The sequence below is a fragment of the Acomys russatus genome, chromosome 18, assembly GCF_903995435.1.
Source record: "Acomys russatus chromosome 18, mAcoRus1.1, whole genome shotgun sequence".
Taxonomy (NCBI): Eukaryota; Metazoa; Chordata; class Mammalia; order Rodentia; family Muridae; genus Acomys; species Acomys russatus.
In genome coordinates, this window is record NC_067154.1 from 63,578,847 (window position 1) to 63,604,870 (window position 26,024).

A 26,024-nucleotide genomic window follows, 5' to 3' on the forward strand; every position below is an offset into this window, starting at 1 on the left:
ACTTCAAAACCCAGCCATACCACTCCTGGGAATATACGCTAAAGATGCTTCACCATACAACAAAGACATCTGCTCAACTACGTACATAGCAGCTTTATTTGTAATAGCCAGAATCTGGAAACAACCTAGATATCCCTCAACTTACACAATGGAATACTATTCAACTATCAAAAACAAGGGAATCTACCAGGATGAGACCTGATAGGCTGTGCCATATGGTGGGGGAGAAGGTCCCCTACTGTCACAGACCTAGAGGAGGGGAATGGGGCAAAAGGGGGGGGGGGACAGGAAGATACAAATGAGAGGACAACAACTAAGATGTAATCTGAATAAATTACATAAATAAAATTAAAAATTAAAACCAAACAACAACAACAAAAAGAAATTTGCAGGCAAATGGATGGAACTAGAGACAATCATCCTGAATGAGGTACCCAAGTCCAGAAGACATGCATGTTATATATTCACTCATAAGTGAATATTAACTACTTAATTCAGGATAACCATATTACAATACAGAGACAGATGCATCAAGCAAAGACCTGTATGAGGTGGATCTAAACCCTTGACTCAGATGTAGTAGAGAGGCAGGCAGCACAGACTCCTTGTGGGTCCCACAATAAGGGGAGTGGGGAGTACTTCTGATATAGGCTTTGACTTTCCAACATTGATCACATCCCCCCCTAGCAGGAGGCCCTACTAGGCCACATAGGAAGAGGACACAGGTAGTATAGATAAGACTTGATAGGCAGAGGTCAGATGTTAGGAGAGGAAGGCTCCCCCATCTGAGAATTAAGGGAGGGAGGGAGAGGAAATAAGAGAGAGGGTGGGATATGGAGGTGATGAGAGAGGGGGCTACAATAAGGATGTAAAGAATTCAAACCGCAAAACAAGTGCTAAGCCCACTACATGGGAATAGCTCTGAGACTGGCTGAGGCATGAATGTACATGCATAGATAAGGCTTGTTATTAGTCACAGAAACTTTGTGACTTAGTATTAGATTCCACTCTTTGTATGGCATGAATGAAGATTAACAGATGTCTTTCTTCTGCTCATACTAAGAGCAGAGAACAAGCCTTAATTGTTCTGTGTTTCGTATACAACTCATATATTTATAAGTTTTGGACTGTATAGTGCTCTTGAGAATTAATATGTTTACAGAACAAAGAAATGGACACTGAAGCTGGATCAGACCTGACAGGATTCACTCCTCTCAGCATGATGAATGCTGACATCCTGCATCCTTCATGTTCCAGCCCCAAGTGCTTCAGTTGCTGTTACTCATCAGAACAGAACAGCTCCCAGGACAGCTTCAAAGAAAGCTTCCAATGCAAATTGCTCCTGCATTTCAGACTGTCCCACATAAGTCTCCTATTAAGCCTGGAATTTCTCAAAATTTAGAAACTGGACCACAAATGCTGTTCTTAAATTAATTGGTCATGTTCCTCAATTTTATTTGGGACCCTACAAAGGTATTATTTGTCCCAAATAATCGGGAAGAAACCTTAAAAGAATGATGCCTCATTCTCCTAAGGGGGGTTCGGTATGTTTTTCTTTGCCCTCTTGGGCTGCAGATGCTTATTTTTACTGGGAGTTGATTATGTTATTATTGGTCTTATTCAGAGAGAAAACTAGGTTGGACTCAGGTATGTCTCTCTCTTCCTTTATCTTTCTTTTGTAGATATGTAGATAGGGGTTGAATAGGCAGAAGGGGGACTATAGAAATATATAGGGATGATAGGACAAAAAGTAGATTATTGAATCTACTCCTCAATCTAAGGCCTTATTTGTTCCTAACAAAAAAGATTATTTTTAATTCATTGGTATAGAATTTTTTATATTGATCAAAATTTAATTTTGATACATTGGTATAGAATTCAAATTTAAGATTATTCTCCACATACATTATATATATGTATATATACATATATATGTACACATTTTTACTCTAATATGAGGTACTGAACCCATAAAACTCAACTATAATATAAACCTTACTTCCAATACCTTGAAAGTGCTACTGCAAGCTGTTTAAGATAATTAAGTAACACAATCTAGTTGTTAGTTGATCAAATTATGGTCATGTCAATTACCAGTCTATTTGTATCACAAGAATATCCTACCTAAGTTTAACAGAGAGATATGATCCAATAGATAGATAAGGAAATATAGTTAGATAAGGTCTTCAAAGCCTCAAAGACGTACAGAATATGACATTTAAAGATACTTTTAATATTTTATATTTTGACAACGAAACAAGTTAACTCCTGGTAACACCCAGACTACCTCAAGATGATGAGCATTAAAGAATCTCCTTACGGAGATGCCTTCAAATGTGCAAACTAGCCACTGGGCAAAATATCTTCGGTTTTGCCACAGACAGAATTCTGCCAAAAAATGAGCAGGCTTGGATATAGACAGAGTCGATGGCCAAACTCCTTCAAGACAGAGTAAGCAAGTCCTCAGTAGTTCCTGCCTCACAAATATGTCTGTCAGCTATATTGGGCCAGAAGGCTGAAGATGATGCTCCAACATTACAGAAAGTTTTGGTTGACTGTTCAGGAAGCAAACTCTCTATGTAATATTTTTTCTTTTTTCTCATTTTGGAGGCTGCTAGCCTGCACTTCTGGTTCACTCAACTAATTAAATTTCATTACTTCTCAAGTCTCTGATGTAGTTAAAAAAAGGCCAGATAATTTAGTCTTAGAATTAACCTTAGCTGTTTAGGGGTTAAGATGTTTTTAGGTCTAGATTAATGCTTTAATTTGACAGAAATGAGATACGAAAGATATTGATTCTCATTCAGAATTTTAGACTCACCAAGATAGGAAAAATGTTTTCTACAAGGTTGCCAAATACGATTAGCCAAAACACCATGGATGTAACATTCATATAATCCCTGATTATTTTGTGGTTCTTCTTGCTGTATGTAATTTTTTATTTACATACAATAACATAAATGCATATACCAAGAAATAAAATAAAATCATTTGAAGAAAAAAATAGCAAATGGAAAAGACATATTAATATCACAAAAGATACATAGATTTTAATGAACACAGATCATATTGTATAAGATAATTAAATGTTTTACACTATTTTTATATGTACGACCTGAATGCCTTTTCTATTCAAAAGACATTAACTTCCATACTAATGTATTAGCATAGCAAACTTATTATGAGGAGATGAACAGTAATGTTCTGGATATAACCACTGTCTGACAAGTGCAAATACACCCAGTTTAACAGCACAGGTGTCTCCTTCTGCATCAGAAACATCATACATGTGGTTTCAGTGAAATGGCAGAAGCATTCTAGTGTGTGCAACCAGAAACAAGCCAGCAGAACCAAGCATTTACAAATGTGTCTCAGGAGGCCATCTGAGTAGCACACTCAGCTGGTCACTTACTGGAATTGGTGCTGTCATCCTTGGTTCCATCGAGAGCTCCATCGGGGTGCATCTGCAAGTAGTAGCCTTGCCTGCAATATAACCTGGTCACTATGCCCTTGAGCTGGGGATCTGAAAGGCAAGCACAGGGGTAATCAGCTTCGCCAGGCTGCAAGGGGAAGCTATGTTTTCCTCTTCTTTTTTTAAAATATATGCTTCTTTTTCAGAGGAAGACATTTCGTAGAGGTTGCATATTTCTATATCTCAGACTTGTCTGCATCATGATGCCCAGACTACACCAACCAACACAATTAAAGGAGGTATCATAATAAGTTTCAGAAAATAGGTCATTTCATAAAACTAGCATGTTTACTCATTAAACAGTTAAACTAACAAAATCATTAGTTTAATTATGAATTTAACCTGTAATTATTATAAACAGATTTTGTCTTTCCGGTGTCAGTTCAAGAGTTTTGCAAGGGAGTCACTCTGAAACTTCATTAAAGGTTTTAAATGGAATTTTCACTTTATTTAAATTGATGATGCTTAATTGTGAGAAAACAATTATGTTAAATTTTATGTATACCTTTAAAATATGCTAAATTGTGTTAAAATTTGATGTACATCTTTAATAAAATCACCAGTTGAACTCCCATTTGTATAGAAGGATTTATGGTGTTTATGTATAATACACACAGGGGTCAGACATTCCACTTCTGAACTCAAAATGAAGCTTAGGACCAAAGCACACAAGAGGGTTGGCCTTGGCTCAGTGTTGCAGTGGCTGCCTTGCATGTGTAGCAACCAGCACCAAAACCAAACAACAAAGCATAACAATATACTAATCTACATAGTGTCAGCCACAGGACAATGTCCTGGTTAAGTTATAAATGAAACAAGCAAGCTTTTCCTTTATATAGCTGGAAAGGATACATGAGTTAAAAAATATGGCGTCTGACTCTTGAGCTTCAGGCACAGAAGCAGTCAGAGGTAGATATTTATGGTAACAAAGGAGAAGCCATGCACTGCGGACTTCTTGTTTAATGACTCTGACAAAAGATAGCTTCTTAGTAATTCCATGTTTCCCCAGAAGCTAGCTGTACCTAAGGAAATAAATATTTGCATTTGGCTTTGCAAAGGCCACCCTCATTTTGGGAGTGTGTCTGATATGGGCATCATAATTCTCACCATGGCAACAGGCTTCTCTCCACAACAGATTAATGGAACATGCAAATTTGTTTGTGCTGCCCAAATTACAGAATGGTACTGAGCAATCCAACACATAATCATTAGTATCTACAGACTAGCCAACAGACTAAGAGAAACAGCACACAGGCCAAACAGGCAGATCTGTTCCTAAGCAGAACAACTCTGTGATTTTGATTAGCTTTTGAGAAACGAAAAAAAAAAAAATCAATCTCATCAACTGTCTCTATGCATACAGCTGCACTGAGCACATTTGCTTTGTAGATGGGATGATGAATTGGACACAAATAACATTCTGGAAAGTGAGCCAACACTGAGGTATTTTAATATCAGTGTGACAAGCATGTTAGGAGACAGGTGTGTTTAAAAGGCTAAGATTGTAAAAAGAGACATCTAAGGGACTCTTGCAGCTGTACAGCGTATATACCTTCTTTTGTAACAGATAATTCATAATTCCATATTTTTTTATATTTTTCATTCTTTTGTTCTGTCAGAGCTCTAAGCCTATGGCATGATATTGCCTACATTCAAAGTATGTGTTCCCCTGCAGTTAATGCATTCTGGAAATTCCCTCACAGATATAAGAAGAGATGTGCCCCAACAGTGTCCTATATAAATCCATATAGTCAGGTTGATTATCTGCTGTATTAGTTGTTGCCATTTTTTGTTTTTTTTAATATATTTTCATACAATATATTAGGATCATAATTTCCCTTCTGCAACACCTCCCAAAATTATATAATTCTGAAATGAGCATTAGTTTAAAAACTATAACCACATATTCTCTGTTCAATGTGCCTTATTCACTGTAGACCTGTTTCTGAAGTTGGCTGCCTCTCTTATGCTCTTCTCTGAATAATTGGTAACATGAAGAAAACATAAGTAACTGGTCTCTTAATCCCAGCAGAGGAAGAGGCAGGCGGATCTCTGTGAGTTACAGGATAGGCATAGCTACACAGTGAGACACTGTCTCAAAAAAGACAAACAAAAATACAATTAAAAGTATGAAAGCATTTCTAAACTTCCTGGAAACAGAGAATTTTACACCCTGGAAAATATTCTGTGTGTTCTGTCATTACTTACTTAAAAATAAGCCCACATTTTAGCCAGTAGTTCTTGCAGAGTTTAGTTAAATAGATCAGTTAGGACAAGAAGAGCCTATAGCCTGTCCTACAGCTTCCCTTGTACTCACACAGTGAGCCCTAATGAACAATTCCTCACCCCTATTATGGGAGAATCAATAAAACACAAAATTACCTTTTCTAGTGCTCTTTTAATTATCAAAACTAAATTGAATTTACCTGTTTTCACAAAACTTGGTATTTTTATTTTTACAAACTGATAACTAGCTGGTTGGTGATAATACACACCATTAATCCCAGCCTTTAGAGGCAGAAGCAAGTGATTTCTTAGTTTGTGTCCAATATGGTTTACAGAGTAGTTGCCAAGGCTATACAGAGAAATCCTGTCTCAAAAAACAAAACAAATCAAAACAAAAACAAAAAATACAAACCAAACCAAGAAAAACAAAACAAACAAAAATCCTAATAACTACATGTATTATTGGTTGTCAGAAATTGTCCTAAGAAACCTCTGATTCACTCATTGAATCTTTATTGAGTCTACTTCAGAGGAAGCCCATTCAAAGATGAGGCTAGAAGCTGAGCAGCAGCACTCACTGCCCTCTTAACAGCCAGGTGGTGTGGTCTCTACAGATGGAACAATTAAACTAAATTGCCTTATAAGAACCAAATAAAATGTGTGTCAAACTGCTTAGTAAGTAAACAAGGAAGTAGATAAAGGTGCTGCCGTTTCCCTGATCACACCTAGCTGTGCCTCAACTGTACATAATCACATGCAAATGTGAGAGGCAAAGCCAGAATGGAGTTGTGAGAGTATCCAAGTCCTTGAAAGTTTATATTTATCCTACTCTGTAGCTGGGAAAATGTTTAAGTTCCTAGTTTTTGCCCCACCTCCATGAATCCCTCATAAAATTCATAAACCCTGTCACAAACAAACAAACAAATCCCAACAAACCAACAAAGGGAAAATTCTGATAACTACATGTGTCCTTGGTTGCCAGGCATTGCTCTGAGAAAACTGTGGCTCATTCACGGAATCTTCACCATGAGTACTTCAGAGGAAGGCAACTCAAAGCAAGGCTGGAGATTGAGTATCACCACACTTTTTTTTTTTTTTTTTTTTTTTTTTTTTTTGAATTTTATTTTATTTTTTTTTTTTATTTTTTTTATTAATTTATTCTTGTTACATCTCAATGTTTATCCCATCCCTTGTATCCTCCCATTCCTCCCCCCCCCCATTTTCCCATTATTCTCCTCCCCTATGACTGTTCCTGAGGGGGATTACGTCCCCCTATATATTCTCATAGGGTATCAAGTCTCTTCTTGGCTACTTGCTGTCCTTCCTCTGAGTGCCACCAGGTCTCCCCCTCCAGGGGACATGGTCAAATGTGAGGCACCAGAGTATGTGAGAAAGTCGTATCACACTCTCCACTCAACTGTGGAGAATATTCTGACCATTGGCTAGATCTGGGAAGGGGTTTAAAGTTTACCTCCTGTATTGTCCTTGGCTGGTGCCTTAGTTTGAGCGGGACCCCTGGGCCCAAATCTGCCTATCATATTGCTCTACTTGTAGATTTCTAGGACCCTCTGGATCCTTTTATTTTGCTGTTCTCCCATGCGTCTCTCATTTAGAGTCCCAATAGGATGCCTTCCCCTCTGTCCCAGTTTCCTGGTAAGTGAAGGCTTTTGTGGGACATGCCCCTTGGGCTAGTATGCAGATATAAGTGAGCATATACCATTTGATTCTTTCTGCTTCTGGGTTAACTCACTCATTATGATCATTTCTAGCTCAATCCATTTATCCACAAATTTCGGGAATTCCTTGTTTTTAATAGCTGAGTAGTATTCCATAGTGTAAATGTACCACAGTTTCTTTATCCACTCTTCTACTGAGGGACACTTAGGCTGTTTCCATGTTCTGGCTATTATGAATAAGGCTGCTATGAACATGGTTGAGCAAATTTTCTTGTTGTGTGCTGGAGCATCTTCTGGGTATATTCCAAGGAGTGGAATAGCTGGGTCTTGAGGAAGCCCTATTCCCATTTTTCTGAGATAGCACCAGATAGATTTCCAAAGTGGCTGTACTAGTTTGCATTCCCACCAGCAATGAAGGAGTGTTCCTCTCTCCCCACATCCTCGCCAGCATGTGGTGTCGCTTGAATTTTTGATCTTAGCCATTCTGATGGGTATAAGATGGAATCTCAGAGTTGTTTTGATTTGCATTTCCCTGATGACTAAGGAGGTTGAGCATTTCTTTAAGTGTTTCTCAGCCATTTGATACTCCTCTGTTGAGAATTCTCTGTTTAGTTCTGAGCCCCATTTCTCAATTGGGTTATTCGGTTTGGTGGTGTTTAATTTCTTGAGTTCTTTATATATTTTGGATATTAGACCTTTGTCAGATGTAGGGTTGGTGAAGATTTTTTCCCCAGTCTGTAGGCTGTCGCTTTGTTCTCTTGACAGTGTCTCCTGCCTTACAGAAGCTTCTCAGCCTCATGAGGTCCCATTTATTAATGGTTGACATTAAGGCCTGGGCCGTTGGTGTTCTGTTCAGGAAGTTGTCTCCTGTGCCAATATGTTCCAGGCTCTTTCCCACTTTTTCTTCTAAGTGGCTTAGTGTCTCTGGTTTTATGTTGAGGTCTTTAATCCACTTGGATTTGAGTTTTGTGCAAGGTGACAAATATGGGTCCAGTTTCATTTTTTTACACATAGACCTCCAGTTAGACCAGCACCATTTGTTGAAGATGCTATCCTTTTTCCATTGAATGGATTTGGCTTCTTTGTCAAAAATCAAGTGACCATATGTGTGTGGATTCATATCTGGGTCTTCGACTCGATTCCACTGATCAACCAGCCTGTTGCTGTGCCAGTACCATGCTGTTTTAAGTACTATTGCTTTATAGTACAGTTTGAGATCAGGTATGGAGATTCCTCCGGAGCATCTTTTATTGTACAAGATTGTTTTAGCTATTCTGGGTTTTTTGTTTTTCCATATGAAGTTCAGAATTGAACTTTCAATGTCTTTAAAAAATTGTGTAGTTATTTTGATAGGGATTGCATTGAATCTGTAGATTGCTTTTGGTAGGATGGCCATTTTTACTATGTTAATTCTCCCGATCCATGAGCAAGGAAGATCACGCCATCTTCTCAGGTCATCTTCAATCTCTTTCTTCAGAGTTTTGAAATTTTTTTCATACAAGTCCTTCACTTGCTTAGTTAGGGTAACTCCTAGATATTTTATATTGCTTGTGGCTAATGTGAAGGGTGTGGTTTTCCTAATTTCTTCCTCTGTAAGCTTGTCATTTGTGTATAGGAAGGCTACAGACTTTTTTGAGTTAATTTTGTATCCAGCCAATTTGCTGAAGGTGTTTATCAGCTTTAGGAGTTCTCTGGTGGAGTTTTGAGGGTCACTTATGTACACTATCATATCATCTGCAAAGAGGGATAATTTGACTTCCTCCTTTCCCATTTGGATACCCTTGATCTCCTTTTGTTGTCTTATTGCTCTGGCTAGAACTTCGAGTTCTATATTGAAGAGATATGGAGAGAGTGGGCAGCCTTGCCTTGTTCCCGATTTGAGAGGAATTTCCTTGAGTATCTCACCATTTACTTTGATTTTGGCTATTGGCTTGCTGTATATAGCCTTTATTATGTTGAGGAAAGTGCCTTGTATCCCCGATCTCTCTAAAACTTTAAACATGAATGGGTGTTGAATTTTATCAAATGCTTTCTCTGCATCCAAGGAGATAATCATGTGGTTTTTTATTTTCAGTTTGTTTATATGATGGATTACATTGATGGATTTCCGTATATTAAACCATCCCTGCATGCCTGGAATGAAGCCTACTTGGTCATGATGAATGATATCTTTGATGTGCTCCTGTATTCGTTTTGCAAGTATTTTATTTAGTATTTTTGCATCTATGTTCATAAGAGAAATTGGTCTGAAATTCTCTTTCTTTGTTGAGTCTTTGTGAGGTTTAGGTATCAATGAGACTATGGCCTCATAGAATGAATTTGGTAATTTTCCATCCATTTCTATCTTTTGGAGTAGCTTGAAGAGTATCGGTATTAGCTCGCCCTTAAAGGTCTGGTAGAATTCTGCACTGAAACCATCTGGCCCTGGGCTTTTTTTGGTTGGGAGACCATCGATGATTGCTTCTATTTCTGTAGGGGAAATGGGACTATTTAACTTGTTTATCTGTTCTTCACTCAACTTTGGCAAGTGAACTTGATCAAGAAAATCGTCCATTTCCCTTAGATTTTCAAATTTTGTGGCATATATGCCTTCAAAGTAGGATCTTATGATTCTTTGAATTTCTTCAGTGTCTGTTGTTATGTCTCCCTTTTCATTTCTGATTTTGTTCATTTCAATACTGTCTCTCTGCCTTTTAGTTAGTTTGGCTAATGGTCTGTCTATCTTGTTGATTTTCTCAAAGAACCAGCTTTTGGTTTTGTTGATTCTTTGGACTGTTTTCTTAGTTTCTAATTTGTTAATTTCAGCCCTGAGTTTGATAATTTCCAGGCGTCTACTCCTCTTGGGTGTTTCTGCTTCTTTTTTTTCTAGGGCTTCCAGTTGTGTTGTTAAGATGCTTATGTGCGATGTTTCCAATTTCTTTTTAAAGGCACTTAGTGCTATGAATTTTCCTCTTAGCACTGCTTTCAATGTATCCCACAAATTTGGGTATGTTGTTTCTTCATTTTCATTGAATTTCAGAAACTCCTTGATTTCTTTCTTTATTTCTTCCCTGACCCAGGTGTCATTTAGCAGAGAGTTGTTTAGTTTCCACAAACGTGTAGGCTTTTTGTTATTTCTGTTGTTGTTGAATTGCAGCCTAAGAGCATGGTGATCTGATAGGATACAAGGTATTATTTCAATCCTCTTGTATCTGTTGAGGCTTGCTTTGTGACCTACGATGTGATCAATTTTGGAGAAGGTTCCATGGGGTGCAGAGAAGAAGGTGTATTCTTTCTTGTTTGGGTGAAAGGTTCTATAGATATCTGTTAGATCCATTTGACCCATGGCATTGGTTAATGATGTTATTTCTCGGCTTAGTTTCTGTTTCAATGACTTATCCTTCAGTGAGAGTGGGGTGTTGAAGTCTCCCACTATTATTGTGTGGGGATCGATGTGTGGTTTAAGCTTTTTTAGGAGATCTTTTACATATGTGGGTGCCCTTGTATTGGGAGCATAGATGTTCAGAATTGTGATGTCATCTTGGTTGACTTTACCTTTGATGAGTATGAAGTGTCCTTCCTCATCCCTTTTGATTAATTTTGGTTGAAAGTCTATTTGTTCGATACTAAAATGGCTACACCTGCTTGCTTCTTGTGACCATTTGCTTGGAATTTTTTTTCCAACCTTTTACCCTGAGGTAATGCCTTTCATTATGGGTGAGATGTGTTTCTTGGATGCAGAAGAATGTTGGGTCTTGTTTATGTACCCATTCGGTTAGTCTGTGTCTTTTTATTGGAGAATTGAGGCCATTGATGTTGAGAGATATTAATGACCAGTGACTGTTAAGAGTCTTAATTTTGATGTTGTTTCCAGTCGAGCGTTTGTGTAGTTGTGTTTTTGCCATGGGATAGTTATCTATTTCCTGGGTAGTTTTGGTTGTAGCTTGACCCTTTGGGATGGAGTTTTCCTTCTAGTACCTTCTGTAAAGCTGGATTTGTGGATAGGTACTGTTTGAATTTGTTTTTGTCATGGAATATTTTGTTTTCTCCATCAATGGTTATTGATAATTTTGCTGGGTAAAGTAGTCTGGCCTGGCATCTGTGTTCTCTTAGGGTTTGCAGGATCTCTGTCCAGGCCCTTCTGGCTTTTATGGTCTCTGCTGAGAAGTCAGGTGTAATTCTGATAGGTTTACCATTAAATGTTATTTGGCCCTTTTCCCTTGCAGCTTTTAATATTTTTTCTTTGTTCTGCATGTTTTGTGTTTTGATTATTATGTGGCGGGCAGTTTTTCTTTTCTGGTCAATTCTATTTGGTGTTCTGTAGGCCTCTTGTATGTTTATAGGCATCTCTTTCTTTAGATTGGGGAAATTTTCTTCTATGATTTTGTTGAGAATAGTTTCTGGGCCCTGGAGTCTGATGTCTTCTCTTTCTTCAATGCCTATTATCCGCAGATTTCTTCTTTTCATGGTGTCCTTAATTTCTTGGATGTTTTGTGTCAGGAGTTTTCCAGATTTGGCATTTTCTTTAATGGTTGATTCAATATCTGTGATTGTATCTTCTAGCCCTGAGATTCGTTCTTCCATCTCTTGGATTCTGTTTATCACCACACTTTTAAAGCTCCACCCAAACCATTTTTCCTGTAATTCACCCATCTTCATCTCCAGTTAAAACGAGTTTCTACCACTGACTTGGCTGTAATGTGAACACATCAGGCTTGTTGTCCTAGTCTCCCTATTGAGTGGTCGGCCTCCTAAGAATGTTTCTTCACTATTCCACACTTTTCTACCTTTCTTTACAATCTCACTGTCATATGATTGCTTGTGATTTGTCAGCAAGTACTGACTATATCAACTGAGCTATCGCATGAGTTCCTCATTATTTTTTAAACATAGAAATTACTCACTTTTGAGCATTTAAAGTGCATTAAAAATACAGAAATAATTCAAGCAATACTAATTATCGTCCTGAGTGAGATAATCTAGATGCAGAAAGGGACACACGGTGCATACTCATTGATAAGTGCACCTTAGCCCAACATAGATAGATGTCCTCTGAGAGACTCCACCCACGGGGAATCAGGACAGATGATGCTGTGACTGACTGCTGCACTCTGGGAGGAGCACGGAGAGTGGGATGGGAGAATGGGGTGATGGAAGGACCCAGAGGGTTCAGGAGCCCCACAAGGAGACCATCAAGGCAGGTAGATCTGGACACAGGGGGGCCTGCACCAATCAATGCATGCAGTAAACTTAAACCCTTATTCAGATATAGGCAATGGACAGCTCATTCTCCATGGTTGTGGAGAGAGCATGGACTGCCTCTCACAAAGCTCTGGTGCCCCTGATTTGGTCACTTCCTCTTGGTGGGGAGGCCTGGCTGGCACACAGAGGAAGAGGAAGCAGGCTATCTGGATGAGACCTGATAGGCTTTGGTCATATCATGGGGGAGGAGGTCCTCTTCTGTCATAAGTCTAGGGGAGAGGAGGTGAAAGAGCAAGGGATGGTGGCAAGGGAAGATAAAAGTGAGGGCAGTACAACTGGGATGTAATCTGAATAAATTACAATAAATTTTTAAAAAGATAAACTCTGGTGCAGAGTTATTTAAAAAGCATACATTCTTAAAAAGGAATGTGGCAAAATAAAACTTAATATTTATTAGGAAAAAATACAGGAAAGAAAACATACCAAAATATTAAATATACTGAATCTTGAAGGTACTTATCAACAATTTAATTTTTACTAAATTTTATGCAATGAGAACATGCCAATTTCATAATGTAAATGTAGAGAGTGTAATAAAATCTATTAATGGCTGATGAATAATGAGTAAGAATAATATCTTACATATTCACAATTAAAATTGCAATCATATATACCAAAGACATAAATACTAGTGCTGTGTGCTAACTTGTTCAAATAAATCTTTAAGGTCAGCATTAGTTAGCTGATCATCTGAAGTTGCTGATACACAGACCACTATGACCCTTTGTTTCTTTTAGTACTTGCAAAATGATCCATGTTGATATTGCCAGTTAAAGCTTAATATCAAATTCTTGATATAAGTAGTTTATTGTATATATGTGGAATAATATAAATGTATATGTTAAAAAAAGCTTAATATCAATCTTTCAAACAATCACACACACACACACACACACACACACACACACACACACACACACACACAAAACACACACGGATGACCATAGCAAGGCAAGGGAAGATGAAGAAACACCAGTGTCGATCACATGCTGTAAAACAAAGACAAACTGAGTTCCTAGACTGACTGTGAGAAAGAGCACAAGGCCCCTCATTATAACTCTGCAACAAATTTTAGTGTAACATCTGCTAGACCACTCACCTATATGAATCTTCATGGCAGAGTGAGAGGAATAATTACCAACAACAGACCAAAAAATCTTACAGCCTCCAGCAGGGCAGGACCCATCTGGCACCAAAATAAAAGCACAACTCTATAAAGTAATGGCACGCAAAACAGAGTCTTAGGAATGTACAAAGGCACAATGGCAATCCATTTACATTTTATTATCTCCAAAAATGAGAAGTAAATTAAGACCTATTCATCATGTAATATATAGACTGATATTGTTATCTCCAGGTAGCGGCTATTGAGGTCTTTAAGGAGCCTGAAGCAGGACAGACACACCCTGTGATTCTGATGAGCTGTTCCAAGGACACTGACTGGCTCTCAACTAGTTGTTCCTAATGAATAATTCACCATGCTTTGAACTTTGTGTGCTCCTAGTAAAGCAGATTTATATATTATAGCATGTATTTTAACTAACATTAGGGTAATTTAAGGGGAAAACACACTGATCCAATGTGGATTGAAGATAAAAGCATAAAATTAGCAATATCAAATACCAAACATTTAGCTAAGATGAAATCTCATATAGAGAGTACGTGTTTAAAATAGACAAATAAAAACAAAAATAAGCTATTTACTCAAATCTAATATGCACTTAGCCAAAAATTTGAAAATGTTTAGACAACTGGCATTTATTTATTATGACAAAAATGCTTACCCTAAATAAATATGTCCTGACATACAAAATAATGGAAATGCCACTAGCGTGAAACAAATAAGTCTGCTTGGTGTACAGGTGCTTACATTTTTCTTAAACTGATGAAGTAAGAAGTTGTATGACATTTCTCTAGCATTTAAGTATAAACCCTGTAAGAACTAAGACTTTGTTTTTAATGCCTATGTACCCCAAACTCTTACAATTCAGAACCACAATAAATATCTAAATACAAGTAAATATTTGAGATCTAACACATCTATATATTAACTGTTCATGCAGACTATCCTGATGAGACCTGATAGGCTGTGTCCAGACAGTGGGAGAGGTCTAGAGGAGGGAAATAGAACAGAAGCGGGAGGGAGGGTGGGAATGGGAATATAAGGGGGAAGAAATAATAATCATTGGGAGGTAATGTGAATAAATAAATTAATTAATTAATACTAATACTAATAATAAAGAAACTCACATTCTTAAGATGTGAGTCAACACATCTGCTGCCCTGCTTCCCTGGTTCACTCTAGAGCCTGGCTGCAGGATCACTTTTACGAAAAGGCTTTCCCTGTACTGGCTTTTATTAAATGATAACACATTTTTAATACCAGCAGATGCCTTCCTGCTTTACTGTTACACTTTTTGTCATGAAAATCCTGTTTCCAAGAAAAACAAGTTCCTGGAGGACCTCATAAGATGACCTGGTGTTGGTCTGACTAGCTATTGTATACCATGAATGTTCATTCAAATGTCTGTTTTTCAAATTCTTCAAGTCTAGGGAATCCCACTTTCTATTCACGTACCTGTTACAGAGAACAAAGTTAAAACGTTTTAGTATATTCTCAGAGTTTTCTATTTCTCCTTGTAATTCAGTTTCTGATTTTGGTGTTTAAAGCTATTAGCAGTGAACAAACATCTAAAGATTGCTGTTCACTTTTGAAGGATTGATGACTGGAATTCATTCCCATGGTATATTGAAGGAGGTCTTTGCTTTGAAGTCTGTTTTGTTATGTATTATTATTATGGTATATTGTTTCTTATCCTTTAAAATGTATAGTTTCTTTATCCATTCTTCTACTGAGGGACACTTAAGCTGTTTCTATGTTCTGGCTATTATGAATAAGGCTGCTATGAACATGGTTGAGCAAATTTTCTTGTTGTGTCCTGGAGCATCTTCTGGGTATATTCCAAGGAGTGGAATAGCTGGGTCTTGAGGAAGCCCTATTCCCAGTTTTCTGATAGCAGGTTACCAAGAAGAGACTTGATATCCTATGAGCATATACAGGGGGAGGAGGTCCCCCTCAGGAACAGTCATAGGGGAGAGTAATAAGGGGAAAATGGGAGGGAGGGAAGAATGGGAGGATACAAGGGATGGGATAACCATTGAGATGTAACAGGAATAAATAAATAAATTATAAAAAATAAAATGTATAGTTGCAAAACATTTGACAGATTTATAATACGGATAGATAAACATCAAATAAAAAGAAACTGAAAAGAAAGAAAGATGAACAGATAGATGGTACAACTCTAGACAGAAAATAGACAGATGATAAATGATAGCTAGACAGATAGATAATAGATAGATAGATAGATGATAGTAGGTAGGTAGACACAGGTGACTACACTCCTATACCTATATAATTTTGTATTAAACAACACTTCTTTCTCAGCCCATGCAGCCTTGCTCTGGAAAAAGACTATAGTGTTCATAGACCACTCACGACTAGTGCAAGCACACAGTGACAGACACCAAGAGATTAGAAGGGAATGATTTGATATTGCTGGCTTTGGAAAAACTGCATTAGAAAATGTTTATTCTGAAGATGGTAAGAGGTGTCACATCAAGAGAAAGTAGAATTTATTTTTTGATGTTTCCTCAGAATACAGAATTAGGACAAATTAACAGTGACATAAAAATATGGGCAGTATCTTTTTTTGTCTTGCAGTATTTTTTTGTCATTGCTACCTCAAGGTGCAAGTCAGTAAGACAGACATAATATTCTAAGCTGCCTGATGGATGAAGAGCCAACTTTCCCACAAAGCAAAAGATACCCTGGTTCTGACAGCATTCAAGAAAGCAATTGGGGATAGAATCAATGATTTGCCAGTGTGAATTTCATTATTAGTTTTTTTTTTTAAAAATGACACAGTTACTGTTGTGATTTGAATGTAAAGATTACTCATAGAACCATGTATTTGAACACTTGGTCTGAAGGTGGTAACGCTGTTTGGGGAAACTTTAGAATGGCTAGAAGGTGGAAACTTCTTGTGGAGTTCTTGTCCCTTCAGGATCCTCCAATTCTTCCACAAAACTCCCAGAACTCTGCCTAATGTTTGGCTGTGGGTCTTTGCATCTGTTTTGATCTGCTGCTGGGTGAAGCCTCTCAGAGGACAGTCATGATAGGCTCCTGTCTGCATGCACAGCAAAGTATGATTAATAGTGTCAGGGGTTGGCTCTTTCATGGGATGAGTCTCAAGTTGGAGCAGTCATTAGTTAGACATTCCCTCAATCTCTTTTCCATCTTATCCCTGCATATTTTGCAGGCAGGGTAAATTTTGGATTGAAGGTTTTGTGGGTGGGTTGGTTTCCTTCTTCTTCTACTAGAAGTCCTGCCTGGCTGTAAGAGGTGGCCACTTCAGGCTCCATATGCCCTGTTGTTCTGAGTCTCAGCTAACGTGTCACTCCTGAAGGCCAACAGAGTCAACTAACCTAGGAACATTGGGTCTCATAGAGGACTGAACCATAAACCAAAGTGCATGCATGTGCTGGACCTAGGCCCCCTACACATAGGTAGCTCACAGACAGCTTGGTGATCCATCATGAGGGCCCTTGATCAATTGGAGCAGAGGCTGTGTCTGACATGGACTCTATTGCCCGCTTTTGGCTCACTTTCCCCCTAGCTGGGCTGCCTTGTCTGGCCTCAGTGGAGTCTTGATGCGACTTAATGTGCTGGGTGCACTCCCCTTTTCTGAGAAGGGGGAGAGGGAAACAGGGAGGAGGGTAGGAGGATAAACGACCAGGGGGAGAGGAGAGAGGGGCCTCTGATCAGGATGTAAAAATGAATAAATAACTAAATTAATGAGGTGGGGGAAAAGAAGGTGGAAACCTGCCGGGGGAAGTACGTTCCTGGGTCACTTGGAGAAGGCCTTTCAGTTTATCAGCATGCATAGCCTTACTTTCTGTTCCGTGTGTGGCCACACCGCTGATACAAACGGACCATCTGGTTTTGTACCTATGAAGCAATGCCTTCCTGGTGAGCTTTCTTCCATGTTGAACTGCATCCTTGCTAAAGCTGTTAGTTGTAATGAATCCTTTCTCCCCCTCAGCTGCTTTTCTCGGGTATTTTGTCATAGAAATAAAACACAGGGCAGCTGCGGAACTTAGGAAAAAGCAGCTCTCCTTTAGGAGTGGAATTCCATCACCAAAGATGGGCTCGGCACCTCCTCCCTCACCGGGCTCCGCCATCCCCATGCCCAGGCCCATGAAGGCACACTTTGCCTTTTTCCCCTTTGAAGGGTTGGATCAAGAGGAGTTTGCCATTAAAGAAGGGTGAAAAGAGGAGGCAACCAGGAGAAAAAGCCACTATTTCTTGCCAAGATAGCTGATAAAATTAGACAGATCTCACTAGAGCAAAGTTTCAAAATAATAAATCTGCAGTAGTTGAAAGTTTGAGACTATTTTGAGCACTCTTCAACTGTGAGATATGGAGCTGTGGCCACACCAGGCCCACTTTAATGGGAGTTATATATGCTCAAAACTGGGAGAGAGTATGCAGGAGATTGCATTCAATCTCCTCTTTCTATTTTCTTTTTTACTGTGTCTAAATTGTACATTTCAAATTTTGCCTTAACTCACAGTAAGATTAATAGGCAATCTCACTGTTTGAAGTTGTTTTCAGGCTACAGGGTGGGAGAGAGGAAGAAAAGTAAGGAGTGTGTTTAGATTAAAAACAGCAGCAGCAGCAGCAGCAGCTTCTTTTAGTCACTATCAATTACCTGTAGTTCTACATCCAGGGGTGTGGACAATGCGCCTGACAAGTTATATAATTCTAAGTCAGCTGTAAGTGTGCATGTGTGCATATGTACACACCTGTGAATTCGGCAGCATGCACAAACATGCATGCATGCAGGCTACGACACTAAATAGACTACACTAACCAGGCTCAGCAGGCTGTATTGATAATATATGTGTGTATATGTAAGAATAATAATTGAAGAAGAAAAGGTTATGAAGTTGAGCAGGAGTTAGGGGTACATGGGAGGAGCTGTAGGTGAGAGAGTGTGGAACAGATATGATGTAAATACAGTATTTCTTAGTGACATCTTCAAAATTATGTAAACAAAACAAAACAAAACAGCCCTTCCTCTGTTCCCACTGCACCACATGCCTCTGACTTCATTGTCTGTATTTTCTTTGTTTGCATTTAATTTACCATTTGTGTCTTTGATATCAAACTATACTGTTATTTTCTAAGTAGAAAGTAATGCTGGGAAAGTTGTCACTTGAAGTGTCTGTGTAGCAACACTTCTCTAGAAGTGACAGGCGACTTACCTCCAGGGGCCTCTACACTTTTACAGTAAGCTCCCCTTTTCCCAAAAGCCTTTTTCCTCCACAGTTGATCTACCACAGATTTTAGAAAAAATATCCAGACCCTAGAGAACTCTGGAAGCCACGGAAGCCTGGAGCTGCAAGGAAAAAGCTTACACCCAGGCCTCAAGGACCCTCCTCACAGTAGAGAAACAAAATAAAAAATAAAAAGCACAACTTTTGAATGCCACCTTCCAAAATACCAATTAACTCTGCAGATGTGCACACCTGTCATCTTTTACTCTAAAACATGCTTTGAGAGATCATACTTTAAAAAACAGTTTTAAAAATCTCAGTCTAATCTTCCAGTATTGGTGTGTACCATGTATACAAAGCAGTCAAAAAATCTACACTTAATTTAGAAACTATGTGTTTGAAAAAGTGTTAAGACCCACGCTGACTGATGATTCTGAGGCATTTTTATCTTTAAGAAATATGAAGTTTTATGTAGTTATCAAATTGGATTTAGTTAAAAAGTGAATTAATAAAAATATTTAGCTATTCATTTATGTAATGTTACTCATCAAAGACGGCTGTTCTCTACAGCTAACTATGGAATGTATGGCATAGCTATAAACAGAAGTTGGTCATTCCAAACCAGGTGGTCAGTGGAAGTGTGCGTGAACTGAGATAGACCCTGCCAGGAAATGGGCGGTAGAAGAAAACAGAGGCTTGCTAACTAAGAGGGTGTCTTTCACAGGACATCCAGTGTGGTTTTTGAGGGCCATTTGATTGTCACGGCATATTTAGAGAGTGACAGTGCCAATGGCAGTCTCTACACACTCACTCTGAGCATCCAAGAATGCACCGAGGTGTTTGCATATTAAACAGGAGAGAGATTTAAAAACATGTTTTGTCTTATTTTTCTTAATTAAGCAATTACTTGCCAAAGTCTCATTTTTAACTTTGTAGGAGTAAACTACTACTCTTCACACAACAGATGCTTAGTTAAAAAAAACATCTGAGATTTTAAATGAAAAAAATACTGTTCTCAAATTTCCAAATTCAAATATCTTAGGGTTTTTTTTTTTTGTAGAGAATGTTAACACTGTATATTTACACACACACACACACCTAAAAAACTTAAATTTTTTCCTGTAGTATGGGGAGGTGTTTTTTGTTGTTATTGTTTTGTTTTGTTTAAATTCTGTGACTTTGGGTGATTCCAACTGTTGTTTACATAGGTGACTAATCTAAACAATTGCTTAAACAAGCTTTGTTATAGGAGAGAATCTAACATATACACTAATAGAAAATGACACTTTACATCCCTGTCAGCAGTTTTCTGGAGTATGCTCATGCAGTTAAATAAAATTAGCATTTCCTAATATGTTAAAGTTGAAGAACTGAAAAAGATACATTCTCATTTTTATTTCTCTCTCTCTCTCTCTCTCGCACGCACACACACACACACACACACACACACACACACGGGGAGAGAGAGAGAGAGAGAGAGAGAGAGAGAGAGAGAGAGAGAGAGAGAGAGAGAGAGAGAGAGAGAGAGAGAGCACTAGAAGATGTTGGACTCCCTAGAGCCCAAGGAGCAAATTGTTGGTAATAACTCCCTGGTGAGAACCAAACCTGTACTCTCCACAACAGTCACAAGTGCTCTGAAGCTCTGGAACTTGGTGCTTTTCACCTGTTCCTGGTGGGCAGCAACATTCCGTAGAAGACATTCATTTTCTACTTCTGTGTGATGGTATGAAACTCAAAGGGAGACTGACTTGTGTGACCACTCAAATCCCAGACCTCAGGTCTTAGCCCACAATAATTCAGCACGTGACTGCGCTTGGACACACAGCATTTAAATGTGCCATTTATAAGTGAGATCCCTGGAGCAGGCTTTATTCCAGTAGGACTAATGTCCTTATAAGATTAAAACACAAAGTATCAGAGAGGGAGACATATAAGGACACAGGGAACACCAGCCATGTCGAAGTCAGGAGGAGATGCTCTAAAGAAAGAAACCCAATCAGGACCATGACATTAGCTTCTCAGCCTCTAGAACTCTGAGAAAAAGAATTTCTGTGTAAGTCCTAGGCTGTGACATTTCATTACGATATCTCCAGTACACATACATAAGCAGTGCCAATGAAGAACAGGGCTTAACTACAATGCTTGGTAATTTAGAGATATTTAAAAATTATGTAAGACTGGCAAGGTAGTCCAGCAGGTAAAAGCATTTGCTGAAAACCCGAGTTTAATCCACCAGGGCCCACATGGTAGATTGAGAAAATTAGCCACTGCTAAAAATGAGTAAAATAAAAATGAAAATAAATAAATACATTTTAAAAACTATGTAGCTAAGGATGAGACTATTTCCTTGTGTTCTTCCAACACCCCCATGTTGCTCTTGTCTTTATGTTATGACCTTTAAAAATTTGATTTAACCCTGACTTTCTCCCAGCATTGCAATAATACATTCTGTAGCTATTATTACATTAGGAAATTATAGAATACTTTTCATGCTTCTACATTCATTCATGGGACATGAATACCTTGCTGATATTTATGAAGACACACATGAAGAAATATTTTCCTACCCATATTGTGAAATAGGTTGCAAAACACTAATTAACAGCTAAATATAAAACGTTTTCATTAGATAAAGAAAGATAAAGATGGATTTGCTGTGTGATCATTAGCCCTAAGATTCTGGTGCATTCTATCTGCATCTTCAGCTTTGACCACATGAAACATAACAAAAAGAAATCTGAATCTGAGATTAGATGGGATTTTCCTAGGATTACCCAGCGGGTAAATGGCTGGTGTGTTCTGAGTACCAATATTTACAGCTCTGAAATCAGCTAGCTTTGCCATGCTGCCTTGTGTATGTACACTGTCTCTTGAGTTGTTAGATGCTTCTTTATTCAAACTCTCCCTAAGTTTTGACACTTGCCCTGCATCAAAGTCCAACTTTAGTATCTTCTGTTTATTCAGTGGTCATTTGTTATATTTGTTGCATGAAAAGGTAGCATTTGGAAGATTTTTTTTCATTTTTTAATGCTTTCACATGTTCTTGTGTGCACATGCATTTGTAGTTTGTACACATGTGCCATTTTTTATGTAAGTGTTAAGGGTCCACTTAACGTCTTTGTGCTTGCAAGGCAAATATATTACCAATTGTGCCCTCTTCTCAGATACTCATTTGTAGATTTTAACAAGCTATCTTTAATACCCTAGCATCAAATTATTTTAGGCAATAAAATATACAAACAAAAATGGGGAGGGGGATTATTGCTCCTCTAAGTGTAAAATACTGTGTTGAAGTTCTGATAGAAAGCTTGATTTGTGTCTGAAAGACATTGATATGTCAATTCCAGAACATTTCTGGGAGGTTTGGGACATTTTTGTATGATGTTTTTGTTACTATTCTAACCTGTGGATAGCTGTTAGATAAAAACATTTCCTTCCTAAACAGTAGCACCAAGAAAACCACACTAAGAGGACGGAGTGGTGCTTAGTGGAGAGGATTCTCATTAGAGCCTTGTATCTATGTGCTGGACAATAAGCAGGAAGAACAACATGTTAGCTGTGGCTCATGGCAGCTCTTTAATGAAAAGAAAATATGTTCATGAGGTCATTCCAGAAAGATAGCACTTTAAACAAAACTGGAGTCCAAAGAAAACTTTCAAATCTGAGAGGACAGGCTACAACAACATTGATGGCTAAGGCAATCCAGTCCCACAGAATCTCAATTTGGAACAAAATGTTTTCTAGTCAGAGAATAGAATTTACACCTCCAAGCATTCATGAAAACACATAGGTCAATGGATGCCCAAGAACCAAGCACTCTCCTAGAGATATCAAGTAGAGAAAAAACTGAAGCCTGGAAGGATCTATGTATCTGAGTCACTGAAAGACTAACACTGGATAGGATAGAGCTTCAGGTGGGAGAAGATGTGGGACTAGTTGCCCTTGGCTATAGTTACTTTTCTATTATGTGAAGAGACACCATGGCCAAGGCAACTTAAAAAAGGAAGCATTTGAGCAGGGCCTTGCTTTTAGTTTAAGAGGTTGAATTCATGCTCATGATCATGGGAAGCATGGCGGCAAGTAAGCAGGCATGGCCCTGAAGCAGCACTGAAGAACTTACATCCTGATACACAAGCAGGTGTCAGGGAAAAGCTAACTGAGAAGGGCACAGGCTTTTGAAACCTCAAAAGCCTCTCCAAGTAAGGCCACATCTCCTAATCATTCTCAAAACAGTACAGCAGTGAGGGACTAAGTATTCAAATACATGAGCTTGTGGGGGCTATTCTCATTAACACAGCAGACCTTCCCATAAACTCTGTAAGTTAGATGAAGGGACATAACTCTGTGCAACCTATTATCTCATCTATAGAAGACAGAGGAAATGTCTTCCTCCAAATATAATTGATAAATCAAGGCGGAACAACTGAATGACCTCCAGTGCACGCCTCCATGGAGTATGTGCACTACGTAGAGGTGCTGAAGTAGAGGTTAAATTTTACCTTTTTTCAAAACCACATATTCATACAGCTTCTTTGTACATAGAATTAAATCCTAATTACATATTTATCTTGTTTATTTAATGAAATTTAATTACATTTTTGTTTAACATAAAAAGTAATGGGTTTCATTACGACATCTTCACACATAATTGTATCATGTTCTTTCTTTCCTCATGGTTCTCCCCACCTCTTCCCCTTTCAAGTAGTTGGTTCCTTCTGCTGCCAAATAACCTCATCTGTTTTCCTGGTGTGTGTGTGTGTGTGTGTGTGTGTGTGTGTGTGTGTGTGTGTGTGTGTGTGTTTAAATATAGGTGAAAGAAAACATACAATATTTTGTCCTTCTTTCCAATTATTTACCTCTCTTTCCACTCTGTCTTTCTTTCCTTCTCATAGTTCCTACATTACGTTCATTCAACACATATAAATAAATCTATAAATTTAGATTCCACAAGTGAAAGACCATATTTTTCTCCATGTCTTCTTTGTAATTGCCATCACTGATCTGCTAGGGAGGGACTTATATTTTACAGGGAGACTCCCTACTCTGTGCTTTGCATCTCTTCCAGTGACTGCACTGTAGACACTTGCGTTATCACAGTGCACTAACCTGGCTTAATTCAAGATGCTCATTCAAAATGTGAGTTTCCTGAATCCAACTGTTTAGATAGGAAGACACTGGGACAACATTTCAGAGCTGCCTTCTTACAGAAAGTATTCTCGTAGCCAGCAATCACACCAGTATGCATTATCCCATCTCCAGTCATCATGTACTGCTCAACATTGTCCTGTTCAACAATCAAGCTACTCTATGATCACAGTGATGGCCGTTCCCAGCTATTACTCACTTCATAGCAAACATGCTACTATGGATTTTGTAGACGTGATTTTACATCCTTTGAATATTATGCAAACCAATTATATTAATCTAATTTTATTCATAAGTAGATAGAGACTTAAACTAATAACTAATCTGAAAATGTTCATACAACTAATAACTCATTTTAAATCTCTGTTTTCAAGGCTGCTGGGATGATTAGCAAATATAGTCTTATTTTATTCTGACAATTCCAGAAGAGTCTTCTACTGCATATATTAGACAAAGAAAACCAGAAACGATACGAAGGTAAGGGATGGGGACTTAACGTATGAGGTCAGTGCACAGTGTGTCAGACACAAGGACACTGGGACACGGCTTTGAAAAAGACCCAATTATTTGACAGAACAACAAATAAAGGGATCAGTGACAAAGGTTTAAAGTATATGTCACTTGAATAACAAGAAAAGAAAACAATAAAGAATGGACAACCAAAGCCAGGTCTTCGAAAGAGGGACCTTTATTTTGTGTGCATTATCTTGATCCTTTGAAACATATTTCCTTCATGTTAACTCTTAATTTTCCCCTAAAGCCAAGTATCATATATTATAGAAAGACACTTTATATAAAGGCTTCTTTGAACTTTCTTCAAAGCATGTTTTGGAAACAAAAGAAAATGTTATTTTCTCCTTTGTTTATCATTTAGTCACATTTGGCTGTTAGAAAAACCTAGTAAAATCTAATTAAGATCAAGACGTTCTTAACATAGTAACTTACCAGCAGAGAGGAAATCCCTGTACTTTATAATTACATGGACCACTGAACATGTGAAGCACAAGGAATTAGACTTCTTATGACTCACTACTGTGCCCCAGAAAACCCCTACTTCAGAGTTAACTGGCTTAAGAGAAAATGAATTCGCAAAAACTAGGATGCAGTCTGTCCACAGATCCATCCTGTAACCTCCAAGACCAAAACCTAACATTTGGCAGTGAGCTGCCTCCCCTTAGCACAGTGGAGAAAACACTGCAGTTGAGTCACTCATTAGCTGGGTGGTTTGAGGTAAGTCACAGTACTCTGAGTCCTCCATAAAGTGGATGCTATAGGAATCTCACCAAGATTTTATAGGAATGAGAACCATCTCAAGGAATGAGAGTAAAAACAATGGGCATATATTCAAATCTTAGGACATCTGGTTTGCTCTACTAGAATAAAGTCTATTTTTGTGCTGAGAATATAATAGATCAATAAGTGCAACAAGGCCAGAGGCCAGGTCCTATGCAGTTGGTTTATGTTGGTATTTCAGCTGCTGGATTATTGAATATCATAAATGTGATTAGGACATGCGGCATGTTGCAGGTAGCACATCCTCTCTCAGAGGTGGAGGCAATGGGACAGTAGTAAGTCCATAGCTCTGAGCTGTGTAGGAGCTAGAAATTATGGGATGGAGTTTTACAGAAGCTGCCTGACTACATTAACTACTTGTTGGACACAAATGTCTCCTTCTTCTCTACCCTGGCATCACCTCTGTGCTTGTTACCTCATCATGGAGTTTTCCTGCCCTCTAAACATGGAGCTACATGAAGCCAATGTGCCTGGCTTCAATGTCACTGCAGCATTAACTGTGCCCTAATACTGTGATTACCTCTCCCCATGGTCGAAATAATAGTCCTTTAAGACTGCCTACATCCTAGCTCCTAATACCAATAAACATGTGACATTACAATCCCCAGGAGCCTTACCAGATAAGTTGG

The 26,024-nt window shown here is 38.3% G+C and overlaps 1 protein-coding gene across 3 annotated transcripts in view; it reads right to left on the reverse strand.

Moving 5' to 3' along the window:
* Positions 1 to 26,024, reverse strand: part of Fgf14 (fibroblast growth factor 14) — a 570,141-nt gene that overhangs the window by 123,065 nt on the left and 421,052 nt on the right. For all 3 annotated transcript variants that reach the window (XM_051161008.1, XM_051161011.1, XM_051161010.1), the window contains one exon: positions 3,413 to 3,523. In XM_051161008.1, the coding sequence (XP_051016965.1) occupies positions 3,413 to 3,523 (111 nt within the window). The remainder of the gene's footprint in view (positions 1 to 3,412; positions 3,524 to 26,024) is intronic.